The 24,360-nt window shown below is 35.1% G+C and overlaps 1 protein-coding gene across 10 annotated transcripts in view; it reads left to right on the forward strand.

The window, feature by feature from the left end:
* SDCCAG8 (SHH signaling and ciliogenesis regulator SDCCAG8) overlaps positions 1-24,360 on the forward strand; it is a 282,699-nt gene that overhangs the window by 63,387 nt on the left and 194,952 nt on the right. For 9 of the 10 annotated variants that reach the window (XM_068541682.1, XM_068541678.1, XM_068541681.1 and 6 more), the window contains 4 exons: positions 123-263; positions 7,865-7,929; positions 10,679-10,867; positions 23,497-23,635. In XM_068541682.1, coding sequence (XP_068397783.1) covers positions 123-263; positions 7,865-7,929; positions 10,679-10,867; positions 23,497-23,635 — 534 coding nt within the window. The remainder of the gene's footprint in view (positions 1-122; positions 264-7,864; positions 7,930-10,678; positions 10,868-23,496; positions 23,636-24,360) is intronic. The other variant, XM_068541684.1, reaches the window with a different exon arrangement.

The raw sequence follows: 24,360 nt of genomic DNA on the forward strand, positions 1-24,360 counted from the left end.
GAAGCATCTGTTCTTTTTCTTATTCCTTTCGTCACAGATAATAATCAGTATTCCATTTGTAAAGTATGTATATTGATTTAAAGTTAAAGGTTGAATGCAAGTACTTTCACATTTTATTTTAGGGAAACATACAGAATTCTTGGATTACAACAGGTGAAGATTCTAGGGTGGATGAAGCTGCCAAGAGATCATTTTCCAATGGCAATGCAGATATTATCAAAGCTGCATCTGCTAGTGAGGCTGAAAAATGGAAACTAGAACTGGTGAGTATTTGGGTACTTTTCTCTTAGGCATCTACTTTTTTTGGTACTTTTTTATTGTGGTAAATATATATAACACAAAATTTGCTATTTTAACCATTTAAAAATTTAAGTGTATAATTTATTTACACTAAGTACATTCACAGTGTTGTGCAACATCAACACTATTCATTTCCAGAACTTTTTCATCATTCCAAACAAAAACTCTACCCATTAAACAATAACTCCCATTCGCTTCTCCCTGCAACCCTTGGTAACCTCTTCTACTTTCTGTCTTTATGAGTTTGCCTCTTCAAGGTACTTCACGTAAGTGGAATCAAATAATATTTCTCCTTTCATCTGGCTTGTCTCATTTAGCATAGAGTTTTCAAGTTTCATCCATGTTGTAACATGTATCATAATTTCATTTCTTTTTAAGGGTGAATAATATTCCATTGTATGTATATACCACGTGTTGTTTATCCATTCATTTGTTAATGGATTTGGGGGGGTTTCAACCTATTGGCTATTGTGAGTAAGGCTGCTATGAACATTGATGCACAGGTATCTGTTTGAGGCCCTACTTTCAAGGCATTTGGGTATATACTCAGAAATGGAATTGTTGGATCATTTGGTAATTCTTCATTCTTTCTTCTTTCTGCTTCTCAGACTCAATAATTTCAATTTTCCTATCTTCAAATTTGCTGATTCTTTGTTCTGCTGCCCATATCTTCTCTAAAATCTCTTTAGTGAATTTTTCATTTCAGTTTTAGTTGTTTTCATCTCCAGAATTAGTTTGGTTCCCTTTTACAGTTTGTTTTCCTGACTTCCTTTAGTTCTTAGTCCATGTTTTCTCTTAGCATTTTGAGCATATTTAAGACAGTTGTTTTAAAGTTTTGGTCTAGTAAGTCTGATGTCTATAGTTTCATAAGCATGGTTCCTGTAAATTTATTCTGTTTCATTGAGTGAGCCATGTTTTCCTCTTTCTTTGTATGCCTGCTGATTTTTTTTGTTGTTGAAAATTGAGCATTGAAGTGTTATACTGTGGTAACTCTGGAAATCAGATACCCCATTTTTTTAAGGTTTGCTGTCTTTTTTGTTGTTGAAGGCTGTAGTAGTCCTTTTGTTTTAAGAGTTTTCCAAACTATTTCTGTAGAAACTATTCCTTGTCATGTGTGATCATTGAGGTCTCTGTTTCATTAGCTCATGGTCAGCTGATGTTTGACAGATTTCTTTGCCAGGAGCTGAAACAAACAACAACAAGAAAAACACCAAAAAGCCCCCCCAAAATAGAAGAACCAACTCTCTAAGTCTTTGCAGTTTGGCTGTGCTGGTCTTCACCATTCAGCCAGGCTTGCTCTGAGCCTGGAGATCAGCCTGAGTGAAAGCTTCAGGTCTTCTTAGGACTTTTCTGAGCATGCATTTTCCCTGGGCATATTTGTGGCTTTCTAAACTCCCCATATACACAGATGCTTTTGAATGTCCTAATTTCCCAAAGAGTCTAAAATAATTCTATTTTAAGATCAAATGATACTTTTAAATCCTCTGATCTGGGTAAAAACAACACCAAAAATGGAATGTTCTAGGGAATATAGAAGGAATCACAGTTCTGCTGTCATTATCATCTACAGGTGTTGTTGTTATAGTTTTCCAAAGGCTCTTTCTGGCCCAAATCTCCCTGCTCTTTCTCATTCCCTAATCCAAGCTTTATTCTACTATTTAGGAAAGAGTTCCTTTCTTTAAAAAAAAAATCTGAAAGACTAAATTATATGGTTTTTTCCAGCTGAATAAACTATAATATCTACTTAATACCCATAGGATTAAGACCAATCTCCCAAGCCATCTACAATTTGCTTCAAACTACATTTCCAGACTCACTTCTCACTCTTCTGTCACACTCACAAGTATTGGCTATAAGCATGCAGACCACTCACTACTTGCTACTTCATAAACTTATATCCCAATTCCATTTCTCTTTGAAGAATTGACTTTGGTTTATGCAATCATCCCTACCTAAAATGTTTCCTTCTTATCCTCTACATATTGAAATGTTTCCAGCCTGCCAAACTTAGTTCAAATGTCCCCTCCTATTCTACCTTCCCTGATTACATGCTTCCATTCCTCCTTTTCCCACATTAGAATTACTTTCCCTCTTATGTCTTCTCTTAGTGTTCTATTTATAACTATTATAGGTTCATATTTTTTATCCTGTGTGTGTCAAAGGTCACATCTGTGTGCATTTGTGTGCTTTATGTTCCAAATCTTTCTCACTTTTTTCAAGGATTTCACTCTTACACTTACCTCCTCTTGTTCTTGTATCTTTTATCCCTCTTGACTGGGTTATTTTCAGCCAAATATGTGCTTTACTAGCTCCCATCTTAAAGCAAACAAACACAAAATATATTCTCTTCGTCCTACATTTCCTTTGAACTATCACCAGTTGCTCCCCTTCATACCAAAGTCTTTCCAAACAGTTGTCTATACTCATGCCTCTATTCTTCACCTCCCATTCTCTCTTCAATATACTTTATTTGAGCTCCTCCCCACCTATATTCCCCTAAACGGTTTATTTTCAAGGTCATAATAACTTCCACATATCAGTCCTCATCTTCCTGAACCTTGGAGCAGCATTCTGTAATATGTACATTAGTTGATCATACCATCCTTTGATTTTTCTAATGAAACAATTTAACATAAATTCAGAAAAGTATGCAAAACAAAAATGTACAGCTTAATGATATATCTCCAAATGAACAAGCATGTAATTGTCACCTGTAAGATGTCTTACATTACCATGTCCCAGAAGCCCTGTTCATGCCCACTCCCAGTCACTGCCCCCTCATTCTCTTAAAGCTAATCACTATCTTGACTTTTATGAAAATTGATGCCTAAGCATGATCCCCAAACACTCGAATTGATTTCTGCCTGGTTTTTAAAACATTACATAAATTGAATCATGTAGTACATATTCTTTTTTGTCTAGCCTTTTTTGTTCAACATTATATTTGATAGATTCATACGTGTAGTTGCATGTGTTAGAAGTTTGTTTATTTTCATTGATGGGTCTACTGTATGACTATAACACAATCTATGTATCCATTCTATTGTTGAAAGACATTTATATTTTTTCAGTTTGGGGCTATTGTGAATATTGCTGCTATGAACATTCTTTTATATGTCTATTGGTGTGCATTGTACACATTTACGTTGGGTATGTACCTTGGAGTGGCACTGTTGGTCGTAGTGTATATATATGTTCTATTTGAGAGTTAAGGGCAAACTTTTCCAAGGTGGTTTTTACCAGTTTACGCTTCTGTCAGCAGCATATGAGTGATACCATTGCTCTATATCCTTGCCAACACTTGATATTCTGTTCTTCTGATGGGCTTGTAGTGCTGTCTCATTGTGATTTTCATTTTCATTTCTCTGATTACTCATGTGATTGAATATCTTCTCATATATTTATTGGCCACTTGATGTCCTCTTTTGTGAGATGCCTGTTCTAATATCCTACTTATTGTTTTGAATTACCTGACAATGTTTTTTTGAAGTTCTTAATATATTATGGATACAAGCCCTTTGTTGGTTATATCTGTTGAAACATATTTTCCTACTCTTATGGCTTGCCTTGGAACTCTCTTGAGAGTTTTCATTTTCTCTTTCTTGATTAGAATTTCTTAATTTTAATGTGGTCCAATTTATCAGTGTTTTCCCTTTACTTTTTTAGTGCCTTTTGTGTCCTACATAAAAAGTGTTTCCCTACCCCCAAGGTCATGAAGATATTCTTCAATATTATCTTTCAGAAACTTTATAATCTTGCTTTTTACATTTAGAACTACAGTGTACGTGGAATTTATTTTTGTATCTGATGTGAAGTGTAGGGGGTTACTTCTTCCATAGGGTTATTTATATATCACAGCACCACTATGGAAAAGACAATCATTCACCTGCCACCTTTGTTATAAATCAGGTGTGTGTATATGTGTGAGTCTGTTTCTGGGCTTTGTGTTTTATTTCCTTGGTGTCTGTGCTACTACTTCGTTGTGCTACTACTATCCTGTCTTGGTTCTTATAACCCTGCATCTGGTAGACCAAGTCTTCCAACATTGTTCTTTGACCTGAAGAATGTCCTGACTGTTTCTTGCCTTTTGCATTTCCAAGTACATTTTAGAATTAATTTGTCAAGTTTCAAAAAGCCATTAAGTGGTTTTGATTGAGATTACATTTAAGGTATAGGTCATTTGTTGGGGGGAGGAATTGATATCTTTACAGTAATATATTGTGAAATATTAAAATCACATACCACTCTATTTAGGTCATCTTTAATTTTTGTCAATAATCTTTTATAATTTCTGAGTAAAGGTCTTACACATCTTTCTTTAGAATTAATTTCTAGACTAGTTATGATATTATCATAAACAATATACATATATAAAATTTTTCATTTTCTAACTCCTCAATGCTGGTATAGAGAAAAGCACATGGTTTTTTGTATTTTGACTGATTCCTACTTTCTTTTGAAAGTAGTGTTAGCAGGGTATTTTTTCCCTATCCTTTTACTTTTAACATAGTTGTATTTTCATATTTAATATGGGTTTCTTGTGGACAGCATATAGTTGAGTTTTGCTTTTTTTATCCAATCTGACAATATCTGTCCTTTAAATGTGATTATTTATATACTTGGGTTTAAATCCACTATCTCGCTATGTCTTTTTTTTCCCATCTACTATTTCTTTACCTTTTCTTTTTTTTCTGCCTTCTTTTGAATTAGTTGAACATTTTAATGGTTCCATTTACCTCCTTTTCTCAGTCTGGAAAAATCTTTAGCATCAGCTTTCAGCTGGTTGCTCAATTCAGCAACCCAGGGTTATTTTTAATGTCTTTTTCTCCCCCACACCTATTCAATTATAAAATTCTGTCAACTTTACATGACATGATAGAAATCCTAGAAGGGAACATAGGCAAATCATTTTCTGACATAAATCATAGCAATATTTTCTTAGGTCAGTCTCCCAAGGCAAAAGAAATAAAAGCAAAAATAAACAAGTGGGACCTAAAAGCTTTTGCACAGCAAAGGAAACCAGCAACAAAACCTATGGAAAAGGAGAAAATATCTACAAATGATGCGACCAACAAGGGGTTAATATCCAAAAATACAAACAGCTCATATAACTCAATATCAAAAAAACAAACAACCCAATAAAAAAGCGGGCAGAAGACCTAAGTAGACATTTTTCCAAAGAAGACATACAGATGACCAACAGGCACATGAAAAGAGATTGTTAGAGAAATACAAATCAAAACCACCATGAGTTATCACCTCACACTGGTCAGAACAGCCATCATCAAAAAGTCTACAAATAATAAATGCTGGAGAGGGTATGGCGAGAAGGGAACCCTCATACACTGTTGGAGGGAATGTAAACTGGTGCAGCCGCTATGGGAAACAGGATGGAGGTTCCTTAAAAAACTCAAAATAGAGCTACCATATGATCCAGCAATCCTACTCCTGGGTATTTATCTGAAAAAAATGAAACCTCATATTTGAGAAAACACATGCACCCCAATGTTCATAGCAGCACTGTATATTTACAATAGCCAAGACGTGGAAACAACTCAAGTGCCCATCAACAGACAATTGGCTTAAGAAGATATGTTTATATATATATACATATATAAAATGGAATATTACTCTGCCATAAAAAGAATGAAACACTGCATTTGCAGCAATGTGGATCGGCCTAGAGAATATATACTTAGTGAAGTAAGTCAGACAGACAAATACAAACACTATATGATATCACTTATATGTGAAATCTAAAAAATAATACAAATGAATCTATATACAAAACAGAAATAGACTCACAGACATAGAAAACAAACTTACGGTTACCGAGGGAGGGAAGGAGAGACAAATTAGGAATATGGGATTAACAGATGCAAACTCCTATGCATAAAATAAATAGGCAACAAGGATTTACTTTATAGCACAGGGAATTATATTCAATATCTTGTAATAACCTATAATGGAATGTAATCTGAAAAAATGTATATAATTAAATCACTTGGCTGTGGACCTGAAACATATACAATATTGTAAATCAACTATACTTTAATAAAAAAATAAATAAAACAAATAAAATTTAACACTAGGACTTTCCTGGTGGCGCAATGGTTAAGAATCCGCTTGCCAATGCACGGGACATGGGTTCGAGTCCTGTTTGGGGAAGATCCCATATGCCGCGGAGCAACTAAGCCCGTGCACCACAGTTACTGAACCTGCGCTCTAGAGCCTGTGAGCCATAACTACTGAACCTGTGTGCCTAGAGCCGATGCTCCGCAACAAGAGAAGCCACCGCAATGAGAAGCCTGCACACCTCAATGAAGAGTAGTCCCCGCTCACCACAACTAGCGAAAGCCCGTGCGCAGCAGCAAAGACCCAATGCAGCCAAAAATAAATAAATAAAATAAATAAATTTATAGAAAAATAAATAAATAAAATAAAATTTAACACTAAATTAAGAGAAAAAAATTCTGTCAATTTTACTTTTATACTGCTTTGTACTAAATCTTTTCTGTCTTTGTTGCTTGATTTCTCTTGTTCATGCACTTATCTCCCACCTGTTGATATATATTTGCAATGTCTTCATTTGTGATGATCCCCTTTTTCCACCCTTCAGAGTAATTTAAGATTCAATACTGATAAAAAGATTTCAATGTCCATCTAATACATCAACTACATAGAGACTTTTATTTAGTTGTATAGACTAAATAAAAGTCTTCATATTTTTATTCTTCTCACTGACCACCTTACCTAATCAGCCCATCTCTATTCACTCTTCCACCTAGCATTCTACATTCTAGTGATACTGATTGGCCAAATATATAGCATGCCTTCTCCAGCTTCTGTGCCTTTTGCTCTATTGGAAATCATCCTTCAAGTCTTTGCATCTCCTCCAGTGAAGGCTTCTGTACTTCTCTTCAGCTGAATTACAAGTTACTGCCTTTCAGATTTCATTTTACCTTCTGTAGTTTCATTAGAGTAAATTATAAATAGTTGTAATTGTTCATCTGTCTTTCTGTTCCTTCTTAAAGCTCCTGGAGGTTAGTGGTGTATTCGTCTTAGAAACCCAATAAATATATGTTGAATTAAAGAAAAACTGGATATCAGCAGAGGCTTGTAGATTGTATATCACTTTGGTCTGTCATCCTGTGATTTATAGCATCCTTTTTATCATTCATCCAGCACATATTTTTTGGTATGTCAGCTATGCAGCAGTCGCAATGGGAGATTCCAGGACGATTTGATCCTTGTCCTCATGGACCTTACAGGTTATAATTGGTTTTGCCTAGAGTCACACTTTTTTAAAAATAAGAACTGATGTATGCAATTTTGAAAAAAAATTTTTGTTAGTAATCACCATTTTATGACTCAGTAGTTCTTTGCAGGCTTCCGCTCAATAAAAATAGAGTATTTGGGGTGGACTAGGGAAAGTGATTCCAGAGGGGACACAATGATTTTCCTCTTGGGTAAAAAGAAAAAATGAATTTAATATTAATAATTAAAATTTGCTTATAAAACACAGGACATGGAGAAATATACATTTTTTTTTTCTTTTCTAAAGGAGAGACTAAAACTTACTTATGAGGAAAAGAGTGAAATCCTGGAATCTCAATTGATGTTTTTGAGGTAAAGTATTATCATCCATTTAAAGTTATTGGCAAAACGATAATGATCTTAAAAATATGTTTGAATGTTTGCTGAAATGCCAGTTTTAGTCAATATAGGAATTACTTGATGATATTTTATATGCAATATATGAAATTTGCTAAGAATGGTAAAGGATACGGGGATTTTTGAAGTCCTTTTTCAAATCCCATTTCAAAGAACCGTGAGCTAAATTATAAATTTTATCCCTTCATCAGTTGTAAAATATTTGTGTTTTCCCATAGAAAAAAGAATCAGAAGCTGCTCTTATAGAAATTATGTTTTTAAAATAAAATAGTGTAAATAAAGCACTTTAATTTTCAAATTACAAGCAAGTATTTTTTTCCTCTGTAGGTAGTCTTCGTCTAATTTTTAAATTGCAACAATAATATAATAGTTTGAGTATTTGTATACATAGTGAATTTGAGTATATATGAATTTTCATGTACTTTTTGATATGTTTTCAAAAATCCCAATAAATCCTATATATTATAGATTAACCATTAGTGCTTTGTTATATATTATGAGTAGGAAAAGATACGGGAATTAATTTTTTTAAATTAAAGGTTAATTGAAATAGTGGTAATGAAATATTTTCAAATGAAATAACCTTTAAAATATTTTTTAATTTTATTTTAATAAGTCCAATTTGAAATAAAATTTAACATCTTCCAGGCTGTACATTGTCTAGAGACATAACTAGAGTAATACTAAGAACCAGACTCATGGCTTTTGTTGCAAATGTTATTATTCATTTATTTTAACATACTCTTATGCTTTTCATGCCTCGTAAGGTTGAGGATTTCTCTGGAGATCTTTACTAGAGCTTTCATGAAGAAACCTAAACTTTTAAAAGGTGGTCTAATTTTTGGTTTCTTGATTTGCTATATTTTGATTTCTATTGTGTTTTGGTTCTTCAGTTTTTAAAGTGATACATTTCTAGGTCATTATATTTATGGGAATGTGACTTATTTTGTCTCATTCACAATTCAACTATGCAATCTTTAATTACATTAAAACGTCACTTTGCAATGGACCAGACTTTGTTTCCTGCATCCTTCTGTTTCTTCATTTTCTTTTAGTATAATTTAAGATTATTTAAAGAAGCATTTTCTTAAAGAAAGAAATAAAATCACTACTCTTATAAACTCTGGTTTTATGTTACCTATTTCTTTTTAATTTTCTTTTTGCCATTTCATGTAACTGAATCTACTTGAGTGTTTTGAATTTGAACCTGACAGAAATAGTAATGGAGACTCTTTGACTTTGGAATGTACTTCTAAAGTTCTTTTTAAGCCTTTGAAAGTCAGACTTTTTCTACATGATACTTAGAAAGAAAACTTATTATGTTGTAGATATCATCTTGGGAATAGGACATAAACAGCTCCTTTTTTTCTGCTTCAGAGTGTCATTAGATTAGCTTTTTTTAACCCTGAGATTTCCTGTAGATCTTTTCCACCTCTCCCAGGCTGTCTCAAAGCCCCCTAAATCCCAAGAGTCGAGGTAGTATGTGACAGCCAGGTGTCTTGATTATTGGCTTCTCCTTTGTGACAGTGAACAAATTAGGATGGCTATAAATCTCTGAATTTAATAGAAACAGCAGAGAGTAGTCTGAGCCAGAGATAAAGTGCCTGCCTTCAGCAGTCTAAGAATTTAAGAACAACTTTTTGCTTTTTAAGTTTGGAAGTTTTTAAAAAATACAACATGAAAAGGATGTGTATGCAAGGAAGCTCAGTTACCCAAGTTGACTTTACCAAAGCTTTTTTGGGGAGGGGGAGGAAAATACAACCCATATACTGGTCTTTTAATCCTTGACAAGTCAACTTGGAGAAAAACCTCATCCAAGAGCTATCCCATTAAAACAAACAAACAAAGAACACACACACACAGTTCCTCAGCCCTTTCTTTACCAAGTTGCATATTTCCAGCTAATAGCTGCTACTTATGAAATCTCATGTCTGGCAAGTTCTATCTAACTTCTTTCTGTAGCCCACTCTCTTTTGAAGCAGTTCTTTGTAGATTAGGTAATTTTTTTTTGAATTTTATTTATTTTTTTTAAACAGCAGGTTCTTATTAGTTGTCTATTTTATACATGTTAGTGTATATATGTCAATGCCAATCTCCCAATTCATCCCACCACCACCACTGCTCCCCCACCCACTGCTTTCCCCCCTTTGGTGTCCATACATTTGTTCTCTACATCTGTGTCTCTATGGATAATTTTTTTTTTTTTTACTGAAGAAAAATGAACAGTAATAAATTACTCATGCGTAAAATCCATTTTCTTTATGTGATCTTTTAAGGTTGTCTTTACAAATTTTAAGGGGTTAACATTTGAAATAGGGTATTTCCCTCAATTCAAGGATATTGTGTTATGTTGCTCCACCCCTTTATTAAGAGAAACTATTTAGGATTTGTGTTTGGAGTTTTATTTTTTTGTGTGGAGATAGGATCCTGTGAAAAGAAAGCCCGTATCAGAGGCAGACTAATCTGTTAAAATCTTAAAACAAACTGAAATTTAATATTTTCAAGGCTCATTTTATTCAAAGTGTCAATTAGGATAATCACACCTACATTTTAGCGTTGTGGTAAGAACTAATAAGGTACTGTATGTAAAGCACCTAATAAGGTGAGCACCAGTAAATGATAGTAGTTATCACTATGATGATACATTTAAAAGTAGTATACTTTTACCTGGACATTTGCTGGAACTTTTTTCCCTTCCTTTTAGGAAAGACCTAGTTGAATCTCAGAAAAATTGTGAAGATCTTAAAGAGCGACTAAAGCATAAAGAGTCTCTTCTTGCTGCTAATATTTCTAACCGTGTTGGTGGTCTTTGTTTGAAATGTGCTCAGCATGAAGCTGTTCTTTCCCAAACCCATAATAATGTTCACATGCAGACCATTGAAAGACTGTCTAAGTAAGTATGCTTCTATATGTGGAGTCTTTGGCAACATGGAAACTCATGTCTTTAAATGGGCACAGTAGTTTTTTATCCCTATGCTAAATCACATGTTAACCTTCAAATAAAATGGATTTAAAAGGTCCCTTCATTGTAGCTTTCTTAAAGACAGAATATGTGGGTTCTGCCAACTGTGCATAGCCGTGTCATTTTGGACAAATAATTTTATCTTTCTTGGTTTCAGTCTCATCTGAAATGAGAGAATTGAAGTAGATAACCTTTATAACTCTGTTCATTTCTATAACTCAATAATTGCAAATCCAGCACTATTCATAACAAAACTGAGTTTGAGAGGAATTCTTTCAGTTTTGCCTTATTTTGGATATCCCTGCTGTAGTATAGGTAAAGTGAGTTTTTATCAAGTTTTTATCATGTGACTGTTAGGAAGAATATTATGAGTACACTGGAAGAAGGGCCCACTATACCCCATTATTAATGTTTGAGGATCGACTAAGGACAAATTACAAATGAGCTTTTATGGAGTCAAAGTTTTCATCTAGGCTGAAATACTACAGTTTTCTGTGTACATCTTTTTTGTTTTGTTTTCACTATTCCAGAGGAAGCCCTTTCCTATGAAAATTATATTCTGTAGAAGTTGAGAATTATTATTTAATATACCATCCAGTGATGATTTATAGAGGGTGTTCTCTCACATGCCTTCTACTTTTCTCTATGCTCAAGGCCACCTCTCTCTGTCTGTTTGGGTTCATTTAAATAGTTCAAACATCACTTCCTCTTAGAAGTATTCTCTCACCAGCCTCACCCCATTTTGTCCTCAATTAATTTAGGCTCCTTCCTCCTGTAACTTTATAATATATTGTGTATACTTGCAGACAGCAGCTGTGTTTTGTTTATTTCTGTATCCCTGGCTTCTAGCAGAGTACCTGGCCTACAGGCATTTTGGCATTTATTGCTTAACATCAGAGATCATCTAATTGGAACTGGTGTCGGGAGTCGAAAGACTTGGTCATTAAAGTTGGTTTTGACCTTTGGACAAATGACTTTACTTCCCTGAGTTTGGAGTCTTCTTTTGTTTGGGGGAATAATACCTATCACTTGGGATATTATAGATGCAGCTTAGCCTTGTGACTAGAGCACTAGCTTTTGAGTCAATCTGCCTGGGTCCATACTTCGGTTCTACTGCTAACTTACTATGTAACCTCACAAAAATTACTTAATTTCTCATGCCTCAATTCCCCCATTTGAAAATGGAGATAAAAGTACCTAATAGTGTTATTTTTGAGGGGACATTGAAAGAATACCTATATAGTGCTTAAAACAGTTCCTGCCATATTGTAAATGCTCTATAAATATTAAAACCCTTCTGTACCTCGCATACTTTAGAAGCAGTCAAAATGTCTGGTAGCCATGGTTTCTACATATGACTAACCTATTGGCTGTTGTATAAAAACTGAATTTCTCCAGTGGTAGTTTTCATGATCTACAGTGATCGTCCTGCTTTTTCTTAAATATTATATTAATTCTTAAATATATTATTAACTTACTCATATATATTTAACATAATGACAATTTATTAAGTATGTTAAATATATTTTCAGATACAAGTAACGTGTAGTAAACATTTCTTATATGCCAAGGACTGTGCCAGGAAATTTAAAAACGTAATCTCTTTTAATCTTAGTAAAGCATTGGTGAGGTAAATACATTACCCTCATTTTACAACTAAGGAAACCAAGGCTCAAAGAAGTTAAAAATTTGCTTGTTTATATTTGAAAAAAAGAATGGAATCATACTTCACAAAAGTAAATTCAAGATGGTTTAAAGACCTAGATATGATTCTAGACTACAAAAGTATTAGAAGAAAATATAGAAAAATATCTTTATGGCCTTGGGCTAATTAAAGTTCTGAGCATGATGAGGAAAGTGAGAGTCATAAAGGAAAAAAAAAAAAGATAAATTTGACTCCATTAAAACAAAACATCCTTATGATACAATATTACAAACTAAATTAAAAGATGGGAAAATATTTACATTTTATATAACAAAAATTTTGGTACAATGTATAAATAATTTCCTTTGAAAGAAACAGAAAAGAAAAACTGCCCAGTTACAAAGTGGATACAGAATAGGAACTGGTAAGCAATAAAAGAGGAAGATAATACATGAGGAAGTATTCATTCTCTTTTTTTTTTTAATTGAAGTGTAATTGACCCACAATACTGTTAGTTCCAGGTGCACAACATAGTGGTTTGATAATTCTGTACATTACAAAATGATCACTACAATAAGTCTAGTAATATCTGTCACCATGCAAAATTATTACAATATTATTAACTATATTCCCCATGCTGTACATTTCATCCTTTTGACTTATTTATTTTGTAACTAGAAGTTTGTAGTGCTTAATCTCACCTGTTTTACTCATCCTTCCAAACCCCTCCTCTCTGGCAACCACCTGTTTGTTCTCTGTGTCTATGAGTCTGTTTCTATTCTGTTATGTTTGTTCATTTGTTTTGTTTTGTTTTGTTTTTCAGGTTCCACACATAAGTGAAATCATATGGTATTTGTCTTTCTCTGTGTGACTTATTTTAGTTAGCATAATACCCTCTAAGTCCATTCATATTGTTGCAGATGGCAAGATTTTATTCCTTTGTATGGCTGAGTAATATTTCATTGTTTATGTATGTGTATATACACACATACATCACATACTCTTTAATCCATTCATCTGTTGATGGACATGTAGGTTGCTTCTATATCATGGCTATTGGAAATAAGGCTGCAATGAACATAGGGGTGCATACATCCTTTTGAATTTCTGTTTTTGTTTTCCTCTGAAAAATACCCAGAAGTGAAATTGCTGGATCCTATGGTAGTTCTACTTTTAATTTTTTTGAGGAACTTCCATACTGTTTTCCCTAATGGCTTACTAATTTACATTTCCAACAACAGTGCTCTAGAGTTGCCTTTTCTCCACATCTTTGCCAACACTTGTTATTTGTTGTCATTTTGATGATAGCCATTCTGACAGGTGTGAAGTGCTATCTAATTGTGCATTTTCCTGATGATTAGTGTTGCTGAGCATCTTATCATGTGGCTATTGGCCATCTATTTGAGTTCTTTGGAAAAATGTCTATTCAGGTCCTCTGCCCAGTTTTTAATCAGCCTATTTTTTTATGTTGAGTTGCATGAGTTCTTTGGATATTTACCCCTTATCAGATATATCGTTTGGATATTAACCCCTTATCAGGTACATAGTTTGCCAATATCTTCTCCCATTGAGTGGGCTGCCTTTTCATTTTGTTGATAGTTTCCTTCACTATGTAAAAGCGTTTTAGTTTGATGTAGTCACACTTGTTTATTTTTGTTTTGTTTCCCTTGTGAGGAGATATATCAAAAAAATATTGCTAAGACCAATGTCAAAGAGCATACTGGCTATGTTTTCTTCTAGGAGTTTTATAGTTGCAGGTCTTACATTTAATTCTTTAATCCATTTTCAGTTTATTTGTGTTTATGGTGTGAAAAAGTAGTCCAGTTTGACTCTTTTGCATGTAGCTGTCAAGGTTTACTAACACCATTCATTGAAGAGGCTGTCTTTTCCCCATTGTATGTTCTTGCCTACTTTGTCATAGATTAATTGACCATGTAAGCATGGGTTTATTTCTGGGCTCTCTATTCTGTTCCATTAGTCTATGTGTCCATTTTTGTGCCAGTACCATATTGTTTTGACTACTGTAGCTTTGTAGTATGGTTTGAAATCAGGGAGTGTGATACCTTCAGCTCTGTTCTTCCTTCTCAACATTGTTTTGGCTATTCAGGGTCTTTTGTGTTTCCAAACATATTTTAGAATTATTTTCTCTGGTTCTGTGAAAAATGCCATTGGTATCTTCATAGGGATTGCATTGAATCTGTAGATTACCTTGGGTACTGTGGACATTTTAACAATATTAATTCTTTCAATCCATGAACAGGGGATATCTTTCCATTTCTTCTGCCGTCTTCAGTTTCTTTCATTAGTGTTTTATAGCTGTCCAATTATAGGTCTTTTACCTCCTTAGTTAGATTTATTTCTAGGTATTTTATTCTTTGCAATGCGATGGGAAATTGGATTATTTTATTAATTGCTCTTTCTGATAGTTTATTGTTAGTGTATAGAAATTCAGCAGATTTCTGTATATTAATTTTGTATCCTAGAACTTTACCGAATTCATTGATGACTGTTTTTTTTTGGTGGCATCTTGGGGATTTTTTACATATAGTATCATGTCATCTGCAAACAATGACAGTTTTACTTCTTCCTTTCCAATTTGGATTCCTTTTATTTCTTGTCTGATTGCTGTGGCTAGGACTTCCAATACTATGTTGAATAAAAGTGGTGAGAGTCAAAATTAAATAAGTTGACTGTGTAGAATAAGTGGAGCTGCAAGTATCATCTCACACCAGTCAGAGTGGCCATCATCAAAAAATCTACAAACAATAAATGCTGGAGAGGGTGTGGAGAAAAGGGAACCCTCATATACTGTTGGTGGGAATGTAAATTGATACAACCAGTATGGAGAACAGTATGGAGGTTCCTTAAAAAACTAAAAACCATATGACCCAGCAATCCCACTACTGGGCATATACCCTGAGAAAACCATAATTCAAAAAGAGTCATGTACCACAATGTTCATTGCAGTTCTATTTACAATAGCCAGGACTTGGAAGCAACATAAGAGTCCATCGACAGATGAATGGATAAAGAAGATGTGGCACATATATACAATAGAATATTACTCAGCCATAAAAAGAAACGAAATTGAGTTATTTGTAGTGAGGTGGATGCACCTAGAGTCTGTCATACAGAGTGAAGTAAGTCAGAAAGAGAAAAACAAATACCGTATGCTAACACATATATATGGAATGTAAAAAAAAAAAAAAAAAAAAGGTCATGAAGAACCTAGGGGCAAGACGGGAATAAAGACGCAGACCTACTAGAGAGTGGACTTGAGGGCACAGGGAGGGGGAAGGGTAAGCTGGGACAAAGTGAGAGAGTGGTAGTGTATATACGGACATATATACATTACCAAATGTAAAATAGATAGCTAGTGGGAAGCAGTCGCATAGCACAGGGAGATCAGCTCAGTGCTTTGTGACCAGCTAGAAGGGTGGGTTAGGGAGGGTGGGAGGGAGGGAGGGAGACGCAAGAGGGAAGAGATGTGGGGATATATGTATATGTATAACTGATTCACTTTGTTATAAAGCAGAAACTAACACACCATTGTAAAGCAATTATACTCCAATAAAAATGTTAAAAAAAGAGAAAAAGCAACGTAGCCAAAATAAATAAATAAATTTATTAAAAAAAAAAAAAAGAAGAAGAAGTAAGGGTGCCTGTTAAGCAATGATTGGCTGGGGCTTGAAATGATTGCTTAATTACAAGGAGGGACCTTGAGACCATCAGGTTGCAGGTGGCAGCTGCCAGAAGATACTGTTTTGAGAATAGCTGGTGGTGTCCTTGAGTCTGATACTGTGATAGGGAAGAACAAATCTGACTCCATATAAAATCTGTTTCTTTTACTTTAACCTTTGTATTCTATGGCTTTTGCTTCAAGTTAAGAATGTTGCCTATAGCCTGAAATATACAGGATAGCCCATTCTCAAGGCTCTGACCTTTAATAGTATAACACTTTTCCATTCATATAGAGATAAAAAGTTGCAGAACAGAGAGTAACATTTGTTTTGTTGGAGGTTTACAGGAACATTGTGACCTAATCTTCATGGACAAAGGATTCCTGCACCAAGAAGTTTGCAACAACCAACCTCACCCCTCCCTCAGCTTGCCCTTAAAAATATTTTGCTGAAACCTTTCAGGGAGTTAGGGTTTTTGGGGGGATCAGTCCCCCATTTTCCTTGCATGGCCCTGCAATAAACCTTTCTCTGCTCCCCCCACCCAAAAAAAGTGGTGAGAGTGGGAATCCTTGTCTTATTCCTGATCTTAGAGGAAATGCTTTCTGCTTTTCACTGTTGATTGTGATGTTAGCTGTGGGCTTATCATATATGGCCCTTATTATGTTGAGGTATGTTCCCTCTAAACGTATTTTCTGGAGAGGTTTTATTATAAATGAATGTTGAATTTTGTCAAAAAGCTTTTTCTGCATCTACTGAGATGATCATATGGTTTTTATTCTTCAGTTTGTTAATGTGGTGTATCACACTGATTGATTTGCAGATATTGAAAAATCCTTTCATTCCTAGGATAAATCCCATTTGATCATGGTGTATGATCCTTTTAATGTATTGTTGGATTTGGTTTGCTAGTATTTCGCTGAGGATATTTAATTTCCATCTAGGTTCTTCAGTCTGGTTTTGGTGTCAGGGTGATGCTGGCCTCATAAAATGGGCTTGGAAGAGTTCCTTCCTCTGCAGTTTTTTTGGAATAGTTTGAGAAGGATAGGTATTAACCCTTCTCTGAACATTTGGTAGAATTCACGTGTGAAGCCACCTGGTCCTGGACTTTGGTTTGTTGGGAGATTTTTTAAATTACTAATTCAATTTCATTATGAGTAATTGGTCTATTCATATGTTCTATTTCTTTCTAGTTCAGTATTGGGGGATTGTACATTTCTGGGAATTTGTCCATTTCTTCTGGGTTGTTCATTTTATTGGCATAATATTGTTCATAATAATCTCTTATGATCCTTTGAGTTTCTGTGGTGTTGGTTGTAACTTCTCGTTCATCTTTTCTAATGTTGTTTTAGTCTCTATTTCGTTTATTTCTACTCTGATCTTTATGATTTCTATCCTTCAGCTAAGTTTGGGTTTTGTTTGTTCTTCTTTTTCTACTACCTTTAGGTGTAGGGTTAGGTTATTTATTTTTTTTCTTGCTTCCTGAAGTAGTGTTGTATCTCTATAAACTTCCCTCTTAGAACTGCTTTTGCTGCATCCCATAGATTTTGGATCATTGTGTTTTCATTTTCATTTATATACAGGTATTTTTTATTTCTTCTTTGATATCTTCAGTGGCCCATTGGTTGTTTTTAGCATATTGTTTATCCTCCATGTATTTGTGTTTTTTGTAGTTTTTTTTTTTCTCATAGGTGATTTCAAGGTCAGAAAAGATGCTTGATATGATTTCAGTTTTCTAAAATTTACTGAGGCTTGTTTCATGTCCTAGCATGTGATCTGTCCTGGAGAATGGAGAGAATGTGTATTCTGCTGTTTTTGGATGAAATGTTCCACATGTATCTATTAAGTTATTTGGTCTAATGTATCATATAAGGACAGTGTTCCCTTATTGATTTTTCTGTTTGGATGATCTGTCCATTGATTTAAGTGGGATATTAAGGTCCGCTTCTATTATTGTGTCAGTAGCTTCCTTTATGGTTGTTAATATTTGCTTTATGTATTTAAGTGCTCCTGTGTTGGCTGCATATATATTTATACTTGTTATATCATCTTCTTGGATAAATCGCTTGATCGTTATGTAATGTCCTTCTTTGTCTCTTGTTACACTCTTTGTTTTAAAGTCTATTTTGTCTGATAAAAGTATTGCTGCCCCCAGCTTTGTTTGGATTTTCATTTGCATGGATTATCTTTTTCCATCCTCTCACTTTCAATCTGTGTGTGTCTTTAGATCTGAAGTGAGTTTCTTGTAGGTAGCATATATACAGGTGTTATTTTTGTATCCATTCAGCCACTCTGTCTTTAGATTATAGGCTTTAGTCCATTTACATTTAAAATAATTAGTGATAAGTCTGTATTCATTGCCATTTTGTTAATTGTTTTGGGGTTATTCTTGAAGTTCTTTTCTGTCCCTTTCTTCTTCTTTTGCTATTTTCCTTTTTGATTTTATGACTATTTTTAGTTTCTTGTTTGGATTTCTTTCTCTTTTTTTGTGTGTGTGTCTACTACTCTGTCTTCCAGTTTGCTGATTTTTCCTATGTATTATCTAACCTACTGTTGATTCCTTCTAGTGTATTTTTAAATTTCAGTTATGTATTCTTCAGCTCTGTTTGATTCTTTTTGTATGTTCTAAGTTTTTGTTAAACATCTTCCTGTGTTCGTCCACTTTCCTCCCAAATTCATTGTGCATGTTTATGATCATTACCTTGAACTCTTTATTAGAGACTGCTTATCTCCACTTCACCTAGTTCTTCTTTGTAAGTTTTATCTTATTTTAAAAGGTATTCATTCTGTTATTATTCAAGGAAATACCATTTAAAAAATGCCAACTATCAAATTGGTGGACATTTAAAAAAGGTCTCAAGAATTGATGAGGCTATGAATAAGTGTGTATTTTCATACCCTGCTGGTGGAACTATAAATTGACATTACTTTGAAGGGTAATTTAGCACTATTCATTAATATTTAAATTATGTATTACACATTTCAAAATCTACCATAGAGAATGTATGTATGTGCATAATGGGGCATTTGTAGGAATTTTTTTTTGCAGCATTATTTGTGATGGTGTCATGATATTGTGATTTAATAAGAAATACGTATTTTGGTCTTCATCTCCTGTTCCTTGCATAGAGCTCCTAAAACTCTTGTATTTTTCTAAGTGGTAAAAGTAATAGGTACATATTTTGTACTAATATTTGGGTTTTGTCCCCTGCTTCTGAAATAGGTTGTTATTCTTAAGAAGCCCATTCCAACCACTCCTGAGTTTATGTTAAGTAGATGACTTTTGGAAACCCACTAAGGATGGGAGTGCTGGTTGCCACAGAAACCATCCATATTATTAGAAGATTGGAATTTTCAGTCTCTACTCCCCAACCTTTAGGAAGGGGAAGGGCTAGAGATGGAGTTCAGTCACCAATGGCAATGATTTAATCAAGCATGCCTATGGAACTTCTATAAAAACCCTAAACAATGGAGTTTAGGGAGCTCCTGGATTGGTCAACACATTGAGGTGGTAGAGGGTGGCACTCCCAGACAGGGCATGGAAGGTCCACACCCCTTCCCACATACCTTGCCCTAGGCATCTCTTCTGTTTATCTGTTCATGAGTTGGGTCTTTTATAATAAAGGGGAAATAGTGAGGAAAACACTTTCCTGAGTTCTGTGAACTGTTCTAGCAAAGTATTTAATCCTAGAAGGGGTCATGGGAACCCATGATTTCTGGCCAGTTGGTCAGAGATACAAGATACCTGGGACTTGCAATTGGCACCTAAAGTGGAGGACAGTTTTGTGGGACTGAGCCTTAACCTGTGGGGTCTGCGCCAACTCCAGGCAGTTAGTGTCAGAATTGAGTTAGCGTCCACTGAGAATTAGAGAAGTGCTGTATGTGGAAAACCTACACATGTGGTATCAGAAGTGTTGTGAATACAGAAACTGGGTGTAGAAGAAAACAAGAGGTTTTTCTTTTAGATGTGAACAACCTAAATATCCTTCAAAGAAGAATAACTAAACTACAGTTGAGATAACTATGAAATTTTATGCACAGCCAAAAAAAAATGATTTAAGTAGATCTATATGTACTAATGTGGGACTAAGCTCCAAAATATGTTGTTGAAGGAAAAAAATAAAACAAGATGAGAAAGACATACCTGGTATGACACTGTTTGTATTCTTTTAGAGGTCCATTCACAACCTTACTATATATTTTCTCCAGGTTCATACATATGCATAGAAAAAGATATGAAAGAATAAACACACAATATTTAACAGCGATTACCACTGGAGAAGTAGAAGAAGGCATTGAAATTGAAAGTATGTGTTAAATAGGTCTCTAACCATATTGGTAAAATTAATTTATTATAAGGAGAAAGTAATGAAAAATTAATTTTAAAATGGAAAAAGTATATTCAAAGTCATGCAGATAAAGAGGATAGTCTAAGATAAACTAAGTAGTCTGGCAAAACCAATCAACAAATAAAAAACACTTTTTTCCCCCCTATTATATTGCATTTCATATTATCCTTTTAGGTCATGGGAAAAATATTTTGAAAGGAAGCTACAGTGTTTACATTGATTCCAAGTCTGGCAGTCATTTAGAAATTAGATTCTTGCTCAGTTATATATTCCTTTGTCTCTATCCTAAATTTCAGCTCTTAGCCTCTTAAAATAAATGTTAACCTTCTCAGTTCGGTTTTCTGCTTTGTCAGCATGTCATTGGCTCATGTTCTACTTTAATAACAGTATACTATGGAAGGTTTCTGCTTTTATTATAAATGAAAATCTTTGTCTATATGACCTAAGCTGGTGTTCAGTTTCTTTCAGTTTACTAATGCAGAATGCTGAATACTGAGTGTATGCTGACTTTGAAGAGTGACCAAAACTTTTTACGTTTGGATTTCCAATTTGAAGCATAATTAGAGGCCTGAACCCTCAAAGAACTGTATCATAGTATTTCCTGCATGACTCTAATATGGATTTTTAAAGTTATATCCCAAATGTGATAAAAGAGTTTCCTGGTCTCTATTCAAAATGTAGTATTGTAACACTGGTTTTAAGCTACGTTGTTGATTTTTTTAGCATGTAATTTATTGACTATGTGACACAACATTGGGCAGCTGAAAAGGAGAGGATCAGGCACAACTTGGAGACCAGACCACCCATATGTTTGTGGTGTTTTGTTAGAGCACTTGGGACTTTTTGGAGAGAATACTTAACGACTGCTGAGTACATTGGATATAATTTAAAAGTTGGTTTGAAGTCCTTATAGTATTTTTTAATTTCTGCCTTCCACTCAGACCTCATTATGTCATGAAGTAGGTAAGAGCAACAATAACCTCTCTTTCTTTCTTAATGATCAGAATACTTTCAAATGGGAATCAGGATGGAACTGCTTTATATTAAATTTCTTTCTGTAACTCATAGTGCCTTGGAGGAGCTTCAGTGTACTTTTCAGACAGGAGAAATGATTACTACTGTACTATCCTGGGACTTTAGTCCAGCTTGTGACTAGGGGGTGGGGGATTGGCAATCTTCTGTATAGCTGGCTTTGAAAGACTATGGGTAGGAACTTCCCAGAAATGAGGAAGAAAGAAATGTTGTAGTTAGCCTTCTAGCCTTTCTTTTTAAAAACAGTGATAATACTTATTAACAATGCTTAATAAAGCTTAAAACTGCTAACAACTGTGGAATAACTTAAGAATTAAAGGCATTTCTTAGGCACTGCATATTTCAAGATGAAGCTCATGTATATATCAGCCCAACTCTCTCTTTTCCTTATTTTAGACATTGGCCAAGATTATTCAGGGACTTTCTCCTTTTTGCTCTGAGTGTTACACTAGGTTCCTTAAATACTACATGCTCGTTGGTTCGTCCCAGAACTGACACCCATGCTTCTTACCTCATCTTCTGCCTCAGCTGCTCTTTCATCTGGATCATGATGGCATGTTACAGGGTTAATGCTGTATTGCTTGCTTTGTTTGAAGAACTCCTTGATCATATTCACAAAAATATTCCCACGGTATTTTTAAGCAGTTAAAGAACTTTTGCCTTGGAAGACGGTAATTTGGAGAACTGCCCTCTCACTCTCACATTGATATATCATGTAAATTTGTACAATTTCCCATTGTGAGAGGCTCACTCAGGCCTGGCTTTGGGCTGGCCCTGTAGACTTTTATATGGATTTATTTAATCCATAAGATTGGATCCTTGCTATTTTACATGCCAACGCATTTTGGCCTTCAGTTCAATTCTATCCCCAAGAAATAGCTTAGCCTAGGGTACTTCTGAAAATTGCTAAGGAGGGGGTTGATCTAGCCAATGGTCAAACCCCGTGGGATAAGATTTTGTAAAATAATGAGCATTATATGTGTAACCAGGGCACTTGAGTGATTCAACAGTACTACCCATTGAAAGAAGAAATATGTTCATAAGTAGGTGAAAGTTTTTAATTCATAGAGAAGGGTGAAAAAGAGGATTGTGAAGGAAGATGAAAAGGAAAGGACATATGTTTGTTCTAGTAGAGAGGAGAGTCGGCAGTGTAAACAAAATCTCAGTAGTCCCTTCTTACCATGGTTACTTCTACTTTGAAGTACAATCCCCACCTTCCCTACTTTATTACTTTTTTCTCCTTTTCTGCCCCCCCCCACCTTTTTTTATATTTTTTTATTTAATTTATTTTTTTCTTATTAACCCCACAGGCGCCCGGGGGGTTCCCACCTCACCCCCCCCTACCCCGCGAGGGACGCGGGGCGCGCACTCACGCGGCACACGGGCCCGGCCCGCACCACGGCCGCCGGGTAGCCCCCTCCCGACGGCCGCGGCGGGGAGGACCAGTGGCGCGCGGCGCGGTGCCCCGGCCCCGTGGGGGTGGGGGTGGGAAAGCGGAGTCTGGGGGAGAAGGGAGGGGGCCTCCCGACTCCCCCCCCCACCTTTTTAATTTTTAAATTAATTTCCTCTTTTCTGGGCTTTCCTCTCCAGCCCTCAGTGTGCCAGTCCTCTCCATAATTGGTTATTATCCCACGTGGATGTAGTCCTGCCATGAACACTCCCGGCTTTTCTGGCTGCTCTGCCTGCCCCTCACCAAGTGAGGACAGAGGGTCTTTCTCTGGGGTGTGCTTGAATATGTGCTGAGCTGGCCTGCCCTGGCTCTTCTTCTAATACATATTAATGCTTTTTTCTTCCTGACATATGAATACACGATCATTTGATCATTTGTTGTTTTCAATGTTCTTTTTGTGCTGACAGAGAAAGAGATGACTTAATGTCTGCACTAGTTTCCGTGAGGAGCAGCTTGACAGAGGTGCAGCAAAGAGAAGCAAGTGCTTATGAGCAGGTGAAACAAGCTGTGCAAATGACTGAGGAGGCCAACTTTGAAAAAACCAAGGCAAGTCTAATAAAATTAAAATAAAGGCATGCCATAATTTGCCTTTTTTTTCTTTTCTGGGTATTTGTTTGGTTATTCTCCATAACTAAACTCTTTTTTCCAAACACACAAAGTGAATACCAGTTTGTTAATGTTGACTTTCTAAATTAAACAAATTTGCTCTTTGGAGAATTCTTATTCCCCTGCAAATTCTCTTGCTGTATCACTATTGAAAGAATAGTATTATGATGTGATAACAGTACTTTGAGAGACTTGTATGCTTAATCTTTTTATTTGCCAATAACTTTTAATGCGAAGTGAAACTATTAGCACCCATAGTCACCCATTTGTGTATGCTCATGTATGTGAAGACAGATGTTTTTCCTCTATACCTGGGAAAGTTTGAGAACATCCAGATATGCCACAATAATAATATATGTGTATTTAATAGCATCTTTAGCTATGAGTCTGTATCCATTGTGTGCTTAAGTCAAACACATTTAATGATAATGATAATGACAGTAATAGTTAACACTTAGTGATCAGGCAGTGTTCTAAGCATTTTGAATAGTAGGAGGTTACTGATGATTCATTGCTGTGTTTGGGGGCCAGACCTTAAACCATTGAAGTTGCTATGTATTTTCCCTAAACACACTAGCCACGCTTCAAGTACTTAGTAGCCACATGTAGCTAGTGATTACTGTATTGGTCAGTGCAGATGTAGAACATTTCCATTATCACAAAAA

This window comes from Eschrichtius robustus, chromosome 3 (assembly GCF_028021215.1).
Source record: "Eschrichtius robustus isolate mEscRob2 chromosome 3, mEscRob2.pri, whole genome shotgun sequence".
Lineage (NCBI taxonomy): Eukaryota > Metazoa > Chordata > Mammalia > Artiodactyla > Eschrichtiidae > Eschrichtius > Eschrichtius robustus.